This window comes from Nicotiana sylvestris, chromosome 4, assembly GCF_000393655.2.
Source record: "Nicotiana sylvestris chromosome 4, ASM39365v2, whole genome shotgun sequence".
NCBI lineage: Eukaryota > Viridiplantae > Streptophyta > Magnoliopsida > Solanales > Solanaceae > Nicotiana > Nicotiana sylvestris.
In genome coordinates, this window is record NC_091060.1 from 156,756,405 (window position 1) to 156,774,093 (window position 17,689).

At 42.0% G+C, this 17,689-nt stretch overlaps 2 protein-coding genes across 2 annotated transcripts; both read left to right on the forward strand.

Annotated features, from left to right (window-relative positions):
• The first annotated feature begins 652 nt into the window (after positions 1-652).
• Positions 653-1,042, forward strand: LOC138890393 (uncharacterized). The gene has a single exon (XM_070173776.1). The coding sequence runs from the start codon at positions 653-655 to the stop codon at positions 1,040-1,042; it is 390 nt and encodes a 129-aa protein (XP_070029877.1).
• A 2,459-nt stretch (positions 1,043-3,501) lies between these two features.
• On the forward strand, positions 3,502-3,825 carry LOC138890394 (uncharacterized). Its single transcript, XM_070173777.1, has one exon. It carries the CDS (start codon positions 3,502-3,504, stop codon positions 3,823-3,825), a length of 324 nt encoding a protein of 107 aa, XP_070029878.1.
• The last annotated feature ends 13,864 nt before the right edge of the window (positions 3,826-17,689 follow it).

Sequence of the window (17,689 nt, forward strand, 5' to 3'; positions counted from 1 at the left end):
ACATGCTATATCTGTGACTACAAGAAGTGGAAAAAAGTGGAGATGCAACCACCTCAAATTAAAAAAGAATCGTGGATGATGATGTTGTGGTTCAAGAAGATGAAATCCCAAGAAATGTGGTTCAAGCTAATGAAGAAGTGAGAATCGATATTGATGAAAACGCAGAGGAGATGCAAGAAGAAGTGAACCCATCTAAGGAACATGTGATTGACATATCGGAACTGATAGTGCCAAAGGCTAAGGCACCAATACCAAGACCTCCTCCTCCATGACCTCAAAGGCTTGCAAAGCAAAATAGTAAGAACCAATTCAAAAAGTTTTTTGATATGATCAAGAGCTTGTCTTTTAATGTGCCGTTGGTTGAGCCATTGGAACAAATGCCGAGGTATGCAAAGTTCATGAAGTATTTGGTGACAAAGAAAAGATCAATGAATTGTGAGACTATCAAGATGACACATCAAGTGAGTGCTATTGTGCACTCAATGGCTCCGAAATTGGAAGATCCCAACGCTTTCACAATCCCTTGCACTGTTGGGAGTACTAACTTTGCCAAAGCTTTATGTGATCTTGGGGAGAGTATCAACTTGATGCCCTACTCGATGTTCAAAACTTGGGGATTGGGAAACCAATACCCACATCCATGAGGTTGAAAATGGCAGATCATACAATAAAGAGGCCTTTGGATATTATTGATGATATGTTAGTTTGTGTTGACAAGTTCATCCTCCTGGCGGACTTTGTGATTCCTGATTGTGAAGTGGACTATGAGGTGCCTATTATTTTGGGTAGACCTTTCCTTTCTACGGGGAAGGATCTTGTTTATGTGGAAGCCGGTGAGCTCACTTTCCGGATGGGTAATGAAAAGGTGGTCTTCCATGTATGCAAATCTATGAGGCAACCGAATAGCAATGAATTTTCTTCGTTTGTGGATTTGGTCACTAATGTGATTATTGATGATTCTAGTGCCATAATAAATGTTGCGGATAATTTGGAAGCCGTTTGCTCAACCTTGACAATGACGAGGACAAAAAAGGCTATGTAGAGTGTGCGAATGCATTGCAAGGAATGGGGTCATACACATATGAGCACCGCAAGCTATCCTTGGATCTTGAAAATCGGAAGAATCCTCCAACAAAACCCTCAATCGAGAAGCCTTCCATCTGGAGTTAAAGCCATTGCCTCCACATCTCAGGTATGAATTCCTTGGCCTTTCTTTTACTTTATCGGTTATTCTTGCTTCTTGTTTGACTAACATGCAGGTAGAATCCACATTGGAGGTGATACAAAGGAGGAAAAGAGCAATCGGATGGACATCGGCGGATATCCGGGGCATAAGCCCCGCCTTTTTCATGCACAAGATTATTTTGTAGGAGGGTACCAAACCCTCCATTAAAAATCAAAGGAGGCTAAATGAAGCAATGCAAAAGGTGGTCAAGAAGGAGATAATCAAGTGGTTGGATGTCGGGGTTGTCTATCCCATTTCCGATAGCTCGTGGACCTGTCTAGTGCAATGTGTCCCAAAGAAAGGGGGCATGACTGTGATAACAATTGACAAGAATGAATTTATCCCCACAAGAACTGTCACCGGGTGGAGTGTGTGCATGGACTATAGGAAGCTCAACAAAGTCACTCGGAAAGATCATTTTCCACTTCCATTTCTTGATCAAATGCTTGATAGGTTGGCCGGACGTGCTTTTTATTGCTTCCTTGATGGATACTCTGGCTACAATCAAATTCTTATTGCTCTTGAGGACCAAGAGAAGACAACTTTCACTTGTCCCTATGGTACTTTTCGCATTCTCGCGGATGCCATTTGGGTTATGCAATGCACCAATGACTTTTCAATGGTGTATGATGGCCATCTTGACCGACATGGTGGAGGATATTCATGAGGTCTTCATGGATGATTTCTCCGTGGTTGGGAATTCTTTTGATGATTTATTGAAAAATTTGGATAGAGTTTTGGCTAGATGTGAGGAGACAAATTTGGTGTTAAATTGGGAGAAATGACACTTCATGATCGAGGAAGGCATTGTCCTCCACCACAAAATTCAAAGCATGGTATTGAGGTCGACAAGGCCAAAATTGAGGTGATATCCAAACTCCCTCCTCCTACATCCGTGAAGGGAGTGAGAAGCTTCTTGGTTCATGAGGGGTTCTATCGCTGATTCATCAAGGACTTTTCCAAGGTGGTAAACCCTTTGTGTAAACTTTTAGAGAAGGATGCAAAGTTCCATTTCAACGAAGATTGTATGAAGGCATTCGAGTTTCTCAAGTTCAGGTTGACTACTACTCCTATTATCACCGCACCGCATTGGAGCTTACCTTTTGAGCTCATGTGTGACGCTAGTGATGTGGTGGTTGGAGCAGTTTTTGGGCAACGTATTAACAAAATCTTCCATCAGGTCTACTATGCTAGAAAGGCCATGAATGATGCCTAAGTCAACTACACAGTGACTGAAAAAGAGCTAATTGCTATTGTTTTTGCAATGGAGAAGTTCCGCCCGCATTTGATGGTGCAAAGGTGATTGTTCACACCGACTATGCGGCGCTTCAGTACTTGACGAGAAAAAAGGATTCTAAGGCAAGGTTGATGTGGTGGGTGCTTCCATTGCAAGAGTTTGATCTAGAGATTCAAGACCACAAGGGTAGTGAAAACCAAGTGATGGACCACTTGTCTCGATTGGAGGAGGAGAGGAGGCCACATGACGGCCTTGAGATCAATGACTCCTTCCCCGACGAGCAATTGCTATCTATTTAATTGACCGGAATGTTGTGATTTGCCAATTTAGCCAATTATCTTGTGAGAGGCATTGTACCGAATGAGTCCTCTTCAAACCAAAGGAAGAAGTTCAAACAGGATTGCCTTGGCTATTATTGGGATGAGTTGTATCCTTTTCGGATATGTACCAATGGTGTGCTTCGACGATATGTGCCGGAGGAAGAACAAATGGGACTTTTGGAGGCTTTCTACTCTTCACCGTATGGTGGTCACCATGGTGGAGCGAGAGCGACAACAAAAGTGTTGAGTTGTGGTTTCTATTGGCCTATTCTCTACAAGGACGCTAGTGATCTAGTCAAGCATTGTGATGAATGTCAAAGGGCCGGTGGGATTTCTAAGAAGAATAAGATGCCACTCACCACCATCTTGGAAATTGATATCTTTGATGTTTGGGGTATTGATTTCATGGGACCATTCGTGAGCTCTTGTGGGAACACTTACATTTTGGTAGTTGTGGACTGTGTCATGGGTTGAAGCTATGGCTTTACCAACAACGAATCTCAAAGTGTGGTGGCATTTTTGAAGAAGAACATCTTTACAAGATTCGGTACTCCTAGGGCCATTATTAGTGATGGGAGATCACATTTTTGCAACAAGGCTTTTTATACCTTACTCACCAAGTATGGTGTCACTCATAAACTCTCAACCCCTACCATCCTCAAGCAAGCGGACAAGTTGAAGTCTCCAACCAGGATATCCAGAGTATTTTGTCAAAGATAATGAATGCCAGCCAGAAAGATTGGTCAAGAAAACTTGATAATGCTCTTTGGGCTTATAGAATGGCCTACAAAACACCGATCGGGATGTCTCCATACCGGTTAGTGTTCGGGAAGGCATGTCATCATTCGGTGGAACTTGACCATAAGGCCATGCGGGCTTTGATGAAGTTTAACCTTGAGTGGGATGTCGCCACAAACCTAAGAGTGGCACAAATGAATGAGCTAGACGAATTTTGGTATCATGCCTACACAAGCTCGTCCCTTTACAAGGAGAAGATGAAGTACCTCCATGACAAATACATCCACAACAAGGAGTTTAAATAGGTTGATCTTGTGCTATTGTTCATTTCCCGGTTATGGACGTTTCGGGGCAAGTTGAAGTCAAAATGGAGTGGCCCATTTCAAGTGGTGAATGTAACCCCCTTTGGTGCTCTAGATTTGAAAAATAAGAATGATGAGGTGTTTAGAGTCAATGGGCACCGGGTTAAAAATTATCTTTCCAAGGTTGATGATGGCTACATTGTGGCGTTTCTTCATTTCAAATGATTGGTAATCTGTGTCAAGCCGTGACGTTAAATCAGGCGCTTCTTGGGAAGCAACCCATGCGTCCTTTTATTTTTCTTTTTCTCCATCAATAAATAGGCTTTGTTTTGTGCTAACTAGTTTTGAAGTGTATGCAGGAATGGGTGTGCATTGCAAGGACTATACCTGGAAAAATTTGGCCAAGTGTTGAAATTATGTGAACTGCACCAAAATTGTGTGAACCGCACAAAAATGTTGCAACCACAAAGAAGGGTCTGCGGCCGCACAATTGAAGATCCAAAAATCACCAACTCTCTGAAGTTGAAATTTGCAGGAAAGTGGCCAAAATTCGGCCGCACATAAAAGTATGCGGACTGCACAAGGATATGCAGCCACACTTATTTTTTTGCGGACCACACAAGGATATGCAACCGCACTTATTTTTTTGCGGACCGCAAAGCTCAATTCATGTACAGGTAAAGAGTGCGGACCGCACTCAAAATTGTGCGGCCTCAATCAGGTAATTTCTGGGCCTAACTTGGTCAAAGTATAAATAGGGCTTTTCACCACTATTCACACTTTACACTCTCTGAACTCCCAAGCCCTAGAAAACATTGTGCATCCCAAAAATAGTTCACAATTCGCACTAAATTCATCAAGTTAGATTCTCACCTAGATCATTCACTACTGGTATGTTCAATCCATGTTAAATTTATTTCATTTTTCTTAACTTTTGTTTTTGTTTTCTTTGATTAGTTTAGTTATTTTAAGGCCTAAAAATGTCAAATGTGCATAATATATGCTTCAAAACCATGTAAGTAGCTTCATATATGTTCATTGGGGAATGGATAGACAACTTATCTTGTCAATTTGTGCAAACCATGTCAACTTTATGAAAAATTGCATAAACACTAAAGTACTACCGCATAAAATTCAAATTGTACGGCCACAAACAGTTTGTGCGGTCCACAAGTCTTAAAAGTTAGGGCAAAAGTATGAGTTGAAAATTATATGCGGTCTGCCAAACTCAACAATTTTACTGTCCGCAGAAAATTGTGCGGTCCGCCATAGTTTTGTGCGGTCTGCCACACTCAACAATTTTACTGTCTGCAGAAAATTGTGTGGTCCGCACAAAAGTGTATGCGACCATATTGTTAAAGATTAGAGAATCTAGTAGTCTGAACCTGGGATTGTGGGGCCGCACTCAAAATTGTGCGGTTCGCACTCTTGGATGTTTGGCCGCACCATGAAATTGTACGGTCCGCACTTGGCAGTCTGCGGTTGCACTCATTTTTGTGAGGTTTGCACTGCCTTCTCTAAGTCTATTTTCCAGCAATTGTCATGCATACACCTGTGTACACTGTGAACTACAAATCTAACTGATCCTTATTGCTATGTGTGCAGACAATGGTTAGATCGTGTGGAAGAGGTGATACATCAAAAGGGAGGGCCGAACCCTCTTGAGGCCAAGGCCGAGGCAAGAGTAACCTACCACTTGCCATTCAAAGAGCAATAAACAAGAAGGCTACGACCAATAGAGTCACAAAATCTTCAGACGCCAATGAATATGCCCCGTATAGGGAAGCTTTAGAAGGCAACTCTGTGCAAGCACAGTTGGAAGACTAATCACAACAACTTCAAGGGAGATACCAACTCAGTGTTGAATCCTCAACCTCAGCTAGTTCTTCTGAGGGTTCAGAGGCAGGCAGCCAGGGTTTAGAGCCCTCATTTATACACACTCCTCCTGCACCAATTGATTTAGACGATGATGATGTCCTGAATAATGGGAGAGGAGGTGACACTTGAGTGGGCGGTCTTGAGAGGTCAAGGAGTAAAGAGATGTGGGAAGATAGATTCATCAGCTTAACAGCCTTCAGCAAGTTCAGAGAGTGGTGGCCCTAGAGATCGCTTACACTTGAGCGATAATTCTTAATGAAGGATTTGGACATTGACAATCCAAATGTCCTTAGACAGTTCCGAGAGCAAAAAGGGTGGAAGTGGTTCGCCCACAGTGTCATCGATGCAAATGATCACTTGGTTAAAGAATTTATGCCAATGTGGCTAACATAAAGAAGGGTACCAAATTAACAAAAGTGAGAAATCTGAAAATCCGATTCGACGCATGCTCTTTGAACACATATGTGGGATTTAAAGAAATAGAGGCAATCCAATATTTGGAAAACTTGTTATGGGTGATGTAGCTCACCCATGGCTACCTGAGATTTTGGCTGCTCGAGGACCACCACCCCCGTCGCTCACAGCAGGGGTTCTCATAGTCCGGACCACCCTAAATTTTGAAGACAAAGAATGGCAGACCTTTGTGTTCACCCGTATTGACCCGTGTCTGATTGAGAACAACCTCCCACTTCCCCGAGCAGTTCTGGTGGCATCTATTATGGCTGGATACTCGATCAATGTGGGTGCAATAATGTCAACCAACATCACATTAGTTGTCCGGAAAGATGAGAGATCCCACCCTTACCCAAACTTCGTCACAGAGTATTTCAACGATCAAAAGGTGGATCCGAGGTAATATGATACAAAGGTAAAGGCCAAGAAGACTTTCTCATGGTACCACCTGCAGGGTGCTAACAATCCAAAGTTCAAGGGTAAGGCAACTACCTCCACTGGCCATTCTAAGGAGCCAATGGTAGTAGTTACTAATTCAGCTACTAAGCCGTCCACAGATGTCATGCCTTCCATAGCAGCCAGTCCTTCCACCAGGATAGCAGACATGCCACCACCTTCTTCTTCTAGACCATCAGCTTCATTATCAGTGCTAGCCTCATCCACTTATCCATATACTGTGCTGCAAGTCTCCTAGACATTGGTGAGTCTCAACAACTCAATGCAGGCAGCTACTTCAAAGTTGTCTGACATATCTAGTACTGTTGCAGTAGTCTTCTGCCCCAACAACAACATAGGTACCTCCGACAGTGGAGGAAACATTGAAGAAGATTATGGAAAACCAGAAAACTATCATGGCTACAATGGTGGTACACGGGAAAACTAATGAGGATTTGGGCAAACAAGTCAATGGATAGATTTCGCAAATAGGTATCCAAGCTTGCATCACTTGGAGATATCCCTTTTAACCTTCTTATGGAGACAACACCAGCAGCCCCAGTAGAACCAACAGTACCCGAGGCATCAGAGGTAGCAGCCGGCTAGTCTGAGGAGCCAGACATTACTGCCCACACTGTTGAGGAGATGTTCAACAACCCTATTATCCCTTAGCCAGATGATGATGAGATACAGTTAGAGGAGACCGAGGGTGCTAAGGATGCCATGCAGATTGCGACCATATAGGGAGTTCTCATAGCTCTCTACCCTTCCTTGTTCTTATTTTTGTAAAGCATTGAGGACAATGCTTATTTTTATTCGGGGGTCGTCTTGATTGATTTGACATTGACATTTGGCCTATAATAACTCTTATACTATTTTTATTTTATCTTTATTTTCTCTTTGGTTATGTATATATTCTTCCCTTTCATTTGATGTATGTATTCATTTCCCTTCGATTTGTATATTCATTTGTCTTACTTTCTGTAGTTTATTTCATAGCTTCCTTAGTTGTTTTACTTCTTATTTGCTTTAGTAGCTTCTTTTTAATTTGTTAGCTTCTTTTTTTGTTTGAGTGAACAATAATCCTTTGATTTTCTTAATGCCACGGTTCTTTCCAAAGGTGAATTTTGTGTGAACCGGGTGGCTCTTCCCAACGATGGATGGCATGACAACCTTCTTAAGGGAATTGAGTCTATTTTATTTTATGTTTAGGCAAAAATAGTAGTAATGAATAAAAGGGTATCAAGCATGCTTCACTTGGTACCAACACATTTACCTATGGCCTTATGGTTAAAAACAAGTTGTTGGCAGAAAATAGTTCTAGTTATGACTTTTTGACTCTTGTGTTGACATAAGCAGTCATCGAGTGGTTCAGTCGAGCCATTTGTGATTCTCAATCTTAACTAGGGTTGTTGTGGGCCCTCGACTCCATTCTCTTTAGCAATCCAGCAGCATGAGAGGTGAGATATTGAATTGCAAGTCCAAGTACCCATGCTAATAGTCTAGAACTTTCCCCGAATGTACTTCTAGGAAAAATTCTAAGTGTAGCTTGGCTTGAGAAATGATTGTAGGCTCTCTTTCATCCAATTTGAAATCTTCCATAGCCTACCAATATGATATCCCTAGTCAACCCATTTGAGCCTAAGCCCTTTTTCTTTCAATAACCATGTTACAAGCCTTTATCCGTTTTGTAATGACCCTCTATTGGGACCCGATCTTTCCTTAGCATTCTTGAGAAACAATTGGAAAAAAAATAAGTCTGGGGGAGAGAAAAAGAGTTTGAAAGTGATATAAAGATATATAGAAGAGAAAGAAATGAAAAAAAGGGAAGGCAAAGAAAAAAAAGAAAGAACAAAAATAAAAATGCCAAAAAGAAAGTGAATAAAGTAAAGAATTGAAAGGATTCAAAGAAAAACAAGAATGAAAGGGCATGCAATAAATAGAGAAGGAGAAAAATGATTATCATGACTAAGAAAGAGTGACGTTACGTCTCTCTAGTTCTCCCGAGGAAAAAGAAAATGACTCAAAGAGTCGATAAAGTATGAGCCAAAAAGAGAAAATGGAGTGTTTAAGGAAAGATGAACCCGTTCTATGTCAATAAATCACACCTTAGTCCGAAAGCCTTCATTACATCCTGAAAAAGCCCTACATGATTTCAAGTTGAGTGAGCTTACATTAGTGGTGATTTACATGAGGGGAAAGCATATGGTACTTAAAGCCGTACTTGTGACATTCTTTTGAGAGAGATGGGCGAACTTTTCACAATTCTTGATTTGAGTGTTACATTCTTAAGTGAGTTATGCTAACGGAGAGTAGAGGAGGAGGAGTTTGGGATCCACAATGACCTACGTGAAAGAGTGAGCTTCCTTGATAAATATGTCAACTCTTGATGCTCAAGTGTCACATTAGAACTATTGTACTCAAAAAGTCAAATCATTGCATTGTTTATAATTCATATGTGTTGTGGGTAATTTTTGGTCCCAATTGAGGTGTGATTGATTTACCTTAGGCCAGCTGAAATAGTTCTTGTTTTGTGGAGGTGGGGATTACCTTATTTTCTTGAGGACAAGCAAAATCTTAAGTTTGGGGGAGTTGATAAGTAGGGACTTTGACTGCTTATTTGCTCTCTTTTACTTTGTGTTTTAGCTCAAAAATGCTTAAAGGTATTCCAAAAAACTAATGAGATATGCTTTCTTGCAGGAATATTGGAAAACGATCCAAGAAGTGAAAATCAACTCAAAAAGGAGCAAAAATTGGACAAGGACAAAAACAAGGTAAAAAGGGCCACAGTGCGGACCGCACAATATTGTGTGCAGATGTAGAACTCTAAAGGAGCATTGATGGAATTTCCTCACAACGTGCGGACCGCACACTTATTGTGCAGCCGCAGAAAACAAGCTTCAGAGAACTTGCATGTTGGGAGATTGAAGATATGCGGACCGCACTATTATTGTGCGGCTGCACTCATAAATGTGTGGTGCGTAGAAGAGGAGAATCAGAGATCCATGTTTTTGGAAGATTTAAGAAATGTAGCCGCACTCATAAATGTGCGGTCCGCATAATGAAGGCCAGCTCCAGTCCAAGTTCAAGTGAGCGGCCGCACTCAGAAATGTGTGGTCCGTGCAATTAAATGAAGTGTGGCCGCATTCCAATTTTATGTGATCGCAGAAAGCCCTATTGACCAGTTAATCTCAACACGCGGACTGCACACAGAATTGTACGGCCGCACAACCTCCGCAGGGACAGTTTTGTCAGATATTTTTAGCTTAGTATCAATAGAACTTTTTGTCATTTTTAGGTCAAGTTTTGTAAGTTGGGAGCACGTGAGCTAGTTTTATTTACTGTATTGGGTAACATTGTACTAGATTAGCTTTTAAACATTAGATTTTATTTTCTTAATCAAGTATTATGAATTCTATCATAGTTTCTTATTTAATTTCTTCATTTTCCATGAGTAGCTAAACCTTTAGCTAGGGTTGTGACCAATCCTAGTATGGGTACTTAATGGGTAATTGATTTAGGGATTATTTATGATTGGGTTTATGATATTTAGCCTAGTTCTTGCTTGAATATGAGAATTGATGGTTGCAAATATTGATTCATGCCTATTTGACTTAGTCTCTACATGAGAAAGAGAGACAAATTCTAGGAAAACTTGGCTAACTAGGAATTAGGGTGAACTCAAGAAATTGATAGCCCCAATTAACGGGTCAAACCTAGAGATAGTAAGACCAGACTAGAGCATTTATCACTTGCTTTGTGAAATACCCGTTTGGACTTGAGAAAGCCAAATCGGGCAAAATCACTCAAACTACCGAGAGGTATAGAGTGAGTAATTTAGTGTGATTGCTATATTATATCCCGATCAACCAAACATGCCCTAAAGCTCTAAATCCGTTTGGTTACCAACTAGGCAGAAATCGCAACCCTAGACTTTTCATAACTTGAAAAAAAACAAGCAAAACCAAAAATATTATCTCTTAGATCTACAATTACAGTCAATAGCTTAAAACTAGAAGTAGAAACAACTATTGAAAATGTGGAAGTGTAATTTGAGGCCCATGATACAGTCACACTAGGTGTATACCTAATCCAAAAATCTAACTCCTTGTGGATTCGACCCCGACTTGCGTTCGGTTTTTATTATTGCTTCGACCGCCTCACAACCTATTTTTGTGGTGTGAGTTTGGGTGACATCACACCCCCGAATCCGTAAGATACTTCGTGATAGTGTTGGGATACGGGTAGGAGCTTCACCCTGCCTACCGACCATAGACATGTTGGCCGACATGATGGCACCCATATTGATTTGGTACCCGGTCATGATGGAAGCCACTAGAACTGCCCTCGGGATTGGAAGTATGTTTTCATTTTGTCACGGGTCTGGTCGACCGCACACAAATGTCCGCCAACCTTTAGCTTCAAAGTTGAGGGTGTTCCGCTGAATGGGAACCCTTGCTGTGATCCATGGTGGTGGTTGTCCCGGAGCTGCCAATATCTCGGCTAGCCAAGGGCGAGCTGCATTACCTAGTGCAAACTTCTCTAAATACTGCACTGGTTCCACATCCTCAAGCCCCAAGTAGGTGTTCAGGGTACTCTGATCAAATCTTACTTTTAAGTTTCTCACCTTCGTCACCTTGTTCCCCTGCTTCACATGCGCCACATTGGTGTAAAATTATCGAAACAAGTGCTCCTTGGCATCCACCACACTTTGAGTGAACCATGTCCATCTTTTTCTCTCCCGGAACTATCGTAACACATTAGTGTTGTACCTATCCAAGTCTTTCAATACAAACTAATGCTCAAGTATGAGCGATCTTTGAGTCCACCACTCTCGGAACCTATTGAATGCATTTAAGCTCACAAATCTATCTTCCCACACATCTTTCTTCTTCGACCTCTCAAGGCCAGCAACTCGGGTATCACCCTCTAGACCATCATCTAGAATATCATCATCATCATCATCAACTGTAACTGGTGCATGGAGGGTATGAGTGATGAGGGCTATGAACCCTGACTATCATTTTCCGAACCCTTAGAAATGCATGTTGAGGTGGAAGGTTCATCTCAGAGCTGAAACCTCCATTGAAGCTTCCTTGGTTATGATTGAGCATCAGGCTGCTCTTGCATAGAGTTGTCCTCTGATACTTCCCTAGATGAGACATATGAACTAGACTCAATGGACTTCGAAGCTTTCCCGGCTGTTGCCTTTTTGGCTATAACTCTTTGCACGGAGAGTGGTATGGTACCATTTCCTCGGCCTCGGGAGGGTTCACCCCTCCCCTTTGATGTATCACCTCATCCCTGGGATCTAACCATTTTCTACAATACTGTGACGACTCAGCCGGTTGTCTTAAGAATTTATGCCCCGATCATCTATTAACTACTTTCCCAGAGTTTATTTCTGCTATTTTGATTTGCCGGGATGTTCGATTTTGCGTTTTGGAGAGTTTTGGGACACCTAGTCCCTAAATGAGATCTTAAGTGTTGGAAAGTTGATTGTAGTCGGAAAAGTGTGAAGATGGGCTCGAAATGGAAATCTGATGGTTCTGTTAGCTCCGTTGGGTGATTTCGGGCTAAGGGGTGTGTTCGAATTGTATTTTGGAGGTCCGTAACTAATTTAGGCTTGAAATGCAGAAAGGTTGAATTTTGAAATTTACGGTTCGATAGTGAGATTTTGATCCAAGGGTCGGAATGGAATTCCGAAAGTTGGAGTAGCTCCGTAATGTTAAATGTGATGTGTGTGCAAAACTTTAGGTTATTCGAATGAGGTTTGATTGACTTTTTAATCGAAAGCGTATTTTTAGAGTTTTTGGGATTCTTAGGCTTGAATCCGATGAAAATAGATGTTTTGATGTTATTTTGAGCGTTCCAAAGGTTGGAACAAGTTTAAATGAAGTTATGGGTTATGTTGGTAGATTTGGTTGAGGTCACAGGGGCCTCGGGATAATTTCGGATGGTTGACGAAAGGATTTTGGAGTTTGGAGTTGTAGCTTCAGCTGGTTTTCTGTCATAACCACACCTGCGATTTTGGTCCCATAGGTGTGGAGCCGCAGAAGCAGCAGAGAAACGGAGAAGAAAAAAAGGGAGAAGCCAGCAGGGACCGCAGAAGCAGGAGCTTCACCGCACAAGCGGCCCACATCTGCAAAGGGTTAACGGCAGATGCGGAAGATGAGCTTAAGTGAGAATTTGTAGATGCGACCATTATTCCGCAAAAGTGGGACTGCAGAAGTGGTCCTAAGACCGCAGATGCGGTAACAGCTGGGCAGAAATATGAAATTTCGAGGGTTTAGTTTCAAAAGATGGAAATTCGATTTGGAGCTTGGGAGAGGGCGATTTTGAGAGGAAATTGAAGAGGAGATCAGTGGGTAACAATTCTTTAACCCTTTCTAGTTATATTACCATCAATTTATAGTTAGTTTCATAATTTAATTTCGGATTGGAGATAAAAATTGGGGGAAAGTTGGAAGAAAGTTCTTACTCCTAAAATTCAACTTTTGATTAGGAATTTGACCTTAGGTTTGGATAATTCTGGTATGCATGAACTCGTGAGAGTATGAAGATTCTGAAAATATAAATTTTACCCGATTCCGAGATGTGGGCCCGAGGGGAATTTTGGTCATTTTACCTAATTTCACGTATTAGCTTAGATTTTAATTGTAGAATCAGTTACTTGAAGTGTTATTTACATTATACAATTGAATTGAATAGATTTGGGCCATTTGGAGTCGAGTACTCGTGGCAAGAACGTGGTCTCAGGTTGATTATTGAGCCGGTTCGAGATAAGTGGCTTGTCTAACCTTGTGTCGGGGACTTTCCCCTTAGGATTGGTATTGTGATAAATGAAATGCCTTGTACGTGAGGTGACGAGCACGTACTTGTGTTAATTGTTGAATATCCGATTTTGATTAAGTAACATTAATTGTGCTTTCCCTTTCTATTTATTCTACTTGCACTTTTAAACCTGCTGTTAGTTAGAGAAGCATGTCTAATTGACTTAATTGCTTTATTTGCTTTAACTACCTTATTTCTATTATGTGAAGCATGATAGGTTAGAATTGTATGTGTTACCTTGTTATGAAGTTGAGTTTATTTGAGTATTCTTTGTGCCATTGTTATGTGTTTTACTTTGGGACTACGGGACGGCATCATCGGAGAACCTATGTACGCATTTATGATTAGAGCTGAAGTGCGGGATACTGAGAGATCCCCAGCACATATATTGAGGATACCAAGATATCCCTAGCATATATTGAGGATACCGAGAGATCCTCGGGATACCAAGAGATCTCTATCATATATTGAGGATACCAAGAGATCCCTATCATACATTGAGGATACCGAGAGAATCTCGAGATACCAAGAGATCCCTATCATACATTGAGGATACCAAGAGATCCTCGGAATAACAAGAGATACACTAGCATATATTGAGGATACCGAGAGATCCTCGGGATACCAAGAGATCCCTAGCATACATTGAGGATACCGAGAGATCCTCGGGATACCAAGAGATCCTTGGCATATATTGAGAGCACTAAGAGATCCTTGGGATACTGAGAGATCCCCAGTTATTTCCTTGTGATTGTTTTGCCTCTATTTGAGTTATTGAATTCCTTGTTTTCCTGTATTAAATTCGTATTATTAGCTTTCAACTGAACTGCTTATCTTATACAGTCATACCTTATATTTTTATTTTACCTCAGTAGGGCCCTGACCTTCCTCATCACTACCGGACCGAGGTTAGGCTTGGCACTTACTGAGTACAGTTTTGGTGTACTCATGCCCTTTCTGCATATGTTTTTCATATGCAGATCCAGGTACTTTCACACTGTCTTAACATCCTTTAGGCAAGGTTCTTCGGTAGAGACTTCGAGGTATATCTGTCGCGTCCGCAAACTGAGGAGTCCCTTTCTATATTTCTGTGATAGTATAGCTCTTCAGTATACCCCTTTTGTTAGACATTTCTGGAGTTAGAGCTTCTTATGTATCTCTTAGCTTGTGATTCATGGGTTTCCAGGTTTTGGGAGAGATATATATTGGATTTGGGAGTTATATTTGGTATGCCGAGTGGAACTTTTAAAATGCTATTTTATTACATTATTTCTGTTTTAAATTGTATTCTTCCGCAAATTTGTTTATCTTCTGTGTTTTAGGCTTACCTAGTCGTAGAGACTAGGTGTTGTCATGATGGTTCACGGAGGGCGAACCGGGGCCCGTGACAAAGTTGGTATTAGAGCTCTAGGTTCATAAGAGTCCTGAATCAAAAGCCAATTTATGAGAGTCTCGTTGATCGGTACGGAGATGTCTGTACTTATCTATGAGAGGATATGTAACCGGTAGGAAAATTCCACTTCATTTGATTTCCTTGTCGTGCGAGATTTTTGACATCACAAATACTAAATCTCTGTCTTTCATTCTCTCACAGATGATAAGGACACGTGTTACCATAGATTATCAGACACCCGCACTCCCTGCGAGAGCTGTCAGATATTGGGGCGGGGTAGAGGCCGAGAACGCACACGCGGTGCAGCTAGAGTACTTGCACGAGCTACCATCGATGAGCCACCAGCAGTTATAGCCAGAGCCCAGGCACCGGATGTGCCTACTACTACTGCTGCTGCTCTAGCACTTCAGGAGACATTAGCACAGTTCCTGAGGATGTTTGGTACCTTAGTTCAGGCGGGGTTGATTCAGGTTGTACCAACTACTTCATAGATCGGGGAAGGGACTCAAACTTCCGCCACCCCCACTCCAGAGTAGCGATTTCTAATTGGTCGGGTTTCGGGTGTCATAACGACACAGCCTATGGTCTCAGTTCAGTGGGTGGTGATGACCTCTCGCCAAGTAGAAGATAGGTGGGTCCAGGAGAGAGAGGATAGACGAAGTCAAGAGAGAGAGTATACGGAAATGAGGAGACCTCGTAGACTAGAGAGACCCACTGGTCCTTATTTTGGAGGAAGAGTACAGCATGTAGAGGTTTTGTGGGTCAGCCAGCTTAGTTTGCATCTCAGATTTCACACAGTGTTTCAGGTGTTCAAAGGGTCTTAAAGTACCTGTACCGCACAGTTTCCACTGCCATGTCCTCCCAGAGCTTGTTTTGAGTGTGGTGACACACGCCATGTGGTGAGGCATTGCCCAAGACTTGGGAGGAGTGCACCTCTATAGACTTCTCAGCCACAACGCACTCCGTAGAGTTCTCAGTCTATGGTTATAACTCCAGTTGCTACCCCACCTGCTCAGCCAGCCAGAGGTGGAGGTTGGGGAGGTAGAGGTCACCCTATAGGGGGAGGTCAAGCCAGATACTATGCCCTTCCTACCTGTACCGAGGTTGTTGCCTCCGATTCTATCATCACAAGTATTATATTGGCCTGTCACAGAGATGCATCAGTTCTATTCGATCCAGGCTCCACTTACTCTTATGTGTCTTTTTATTTTTCTCCGCATTTGGGTGTATCTCGGGATTCTTTGAGTTCCCCTGTTTATGTTTCTACTCCTGTGGGATATTCTCTTATTGTGGACCGTATTTATCGGCCGTGTTTGGTTGCTCTTAGTGGTTTTGAGACCAGAGCCGATTTATTGTTGCTCAACATGGTAGATTTTTATATTATCTTGGGCATGGACTGGTTGTCACCCCATTATGCTATTCTTGACTGTCACACCAAAATCGTGACACTGGCTATGCCAGGTGTACTGCGTGTTGCGTGGAGGGGTACTTTAGATCACACTCCCAGTAGAGTTATTTCTTTTCTTAAAGCTTAGTGTATGGTTGAGAAGGGGTATGACTCGTATTTAGCTAATGTGAGAGATATCAGTATTGATACCCCTTTAGTTGATTCAATCCTAGTAGTACGGGATTTTCCCGATGTGTTTCCAGCTGATCTTCCGGGCATGCCGCCCGATAGAGATATTGATTTTGGCATTGATCTATTGCCGGGCACTCAGCCCATTTATATTCCTCTATATCGTATGGCTCCTCTTGAGTTGAAGGAGTTAAAGGATCAGTTACAAGAATTACTTGATAAGGGTTTTATTCGGCCCAGTGTATCACATTGGGGTGCTCTTGTCTTTTTTGTGAAGAAAAAGGATGATTCTATGCGTATGTGTATTGATTATCGCCAGTTGAACAAAGTTACAGTGAAAAATCGTTATCCTTTGCCTCATATTGATGATTTATTTGACCAGCTTAAGGGCGCACAGGTGTTTTCTAAGATTGACTTGCGCTCGAGTTACCATCAGTTGAACATTCGGGAGCTAGATATCCCGAAAACTGCTTTTAGGACTCGGTATGGTCATTACGAGTTCCTTGTCATGTTATTTGGGCTGACTAATGCCCCAACAACCTTTATGCATTTGATGCACAGTGTGTTCCGGCCGTATCTTAACTCGTTCCTCACTGTCTTTATTGATGATATTTTGGTGTATTACCGGAGTCAGGAAGATCATGAGCAGCGCTTGAGGACTATGCTTCAGACTCTGAGAGAGAAGAAGTTATATGATAAGTTCTCGAAATGTGAGGTTTGGTTGGATTCAGTGGCATTCTTAGGCCACGTGGTATCGAGTGAGGGTATTCAGGTGGATCCGAAGAAAATAGAGGTCGTGCAGAGGTGGCCCAGACTACCTCAGCTATAGAGATCTACAATTTCCTTGGCTTGGCGGGTTACTACCATTGTTTTATGGAGGGGTTTTCATCGATTGCAGCCCCTATGACCAGGTTGACCTAGAAGGGTGCTCCGTTCCAGTGGACGGAGAAGTATGAGGCGAGCTTTCAGAAGCTCAAGATAGCTCTAACTACAACCCTAATTTTGATACTGCCTATAGGTTCGGGGTCTTATACGGTCTGTTGTAATGCCTCGAGAATTGGCCTCGGAGCGGTGTTGATGTAGGACAGTAGGGTGATTGCCTACGCATCTAGACAATTGAAGGTACATGAGAAGAATTATCCGATTCATGACCTTGAGTTAGCCGCCATTGTCCACGCCCTGAAGATCTAGCGCCATTATTTATACGGTGTGCCTTGTGAGATTTATACTGATCATCGGAGCTTGCAGCACCTGTTCAAGCAAAAGGATCTAAATTTGTGCCAGATGAGGTGGTTAGA

Bases quoted from the DNA above. Each gene is read 5' to 3' on its own strand.
- LOC138890394 (XM_070173777.1), top strand. From the start codon at position 3,502: ATGAATGCCAGCCAGAAAGATTGGTCAAGAAAACTTGATAATGCTCTT.
- LOC138890393 (XM_070173776.1), top strand. From the start codon at position 653: ATGGCAGATCATACAATAAAGAGGCCTTTGGATATTATTGATGATATG.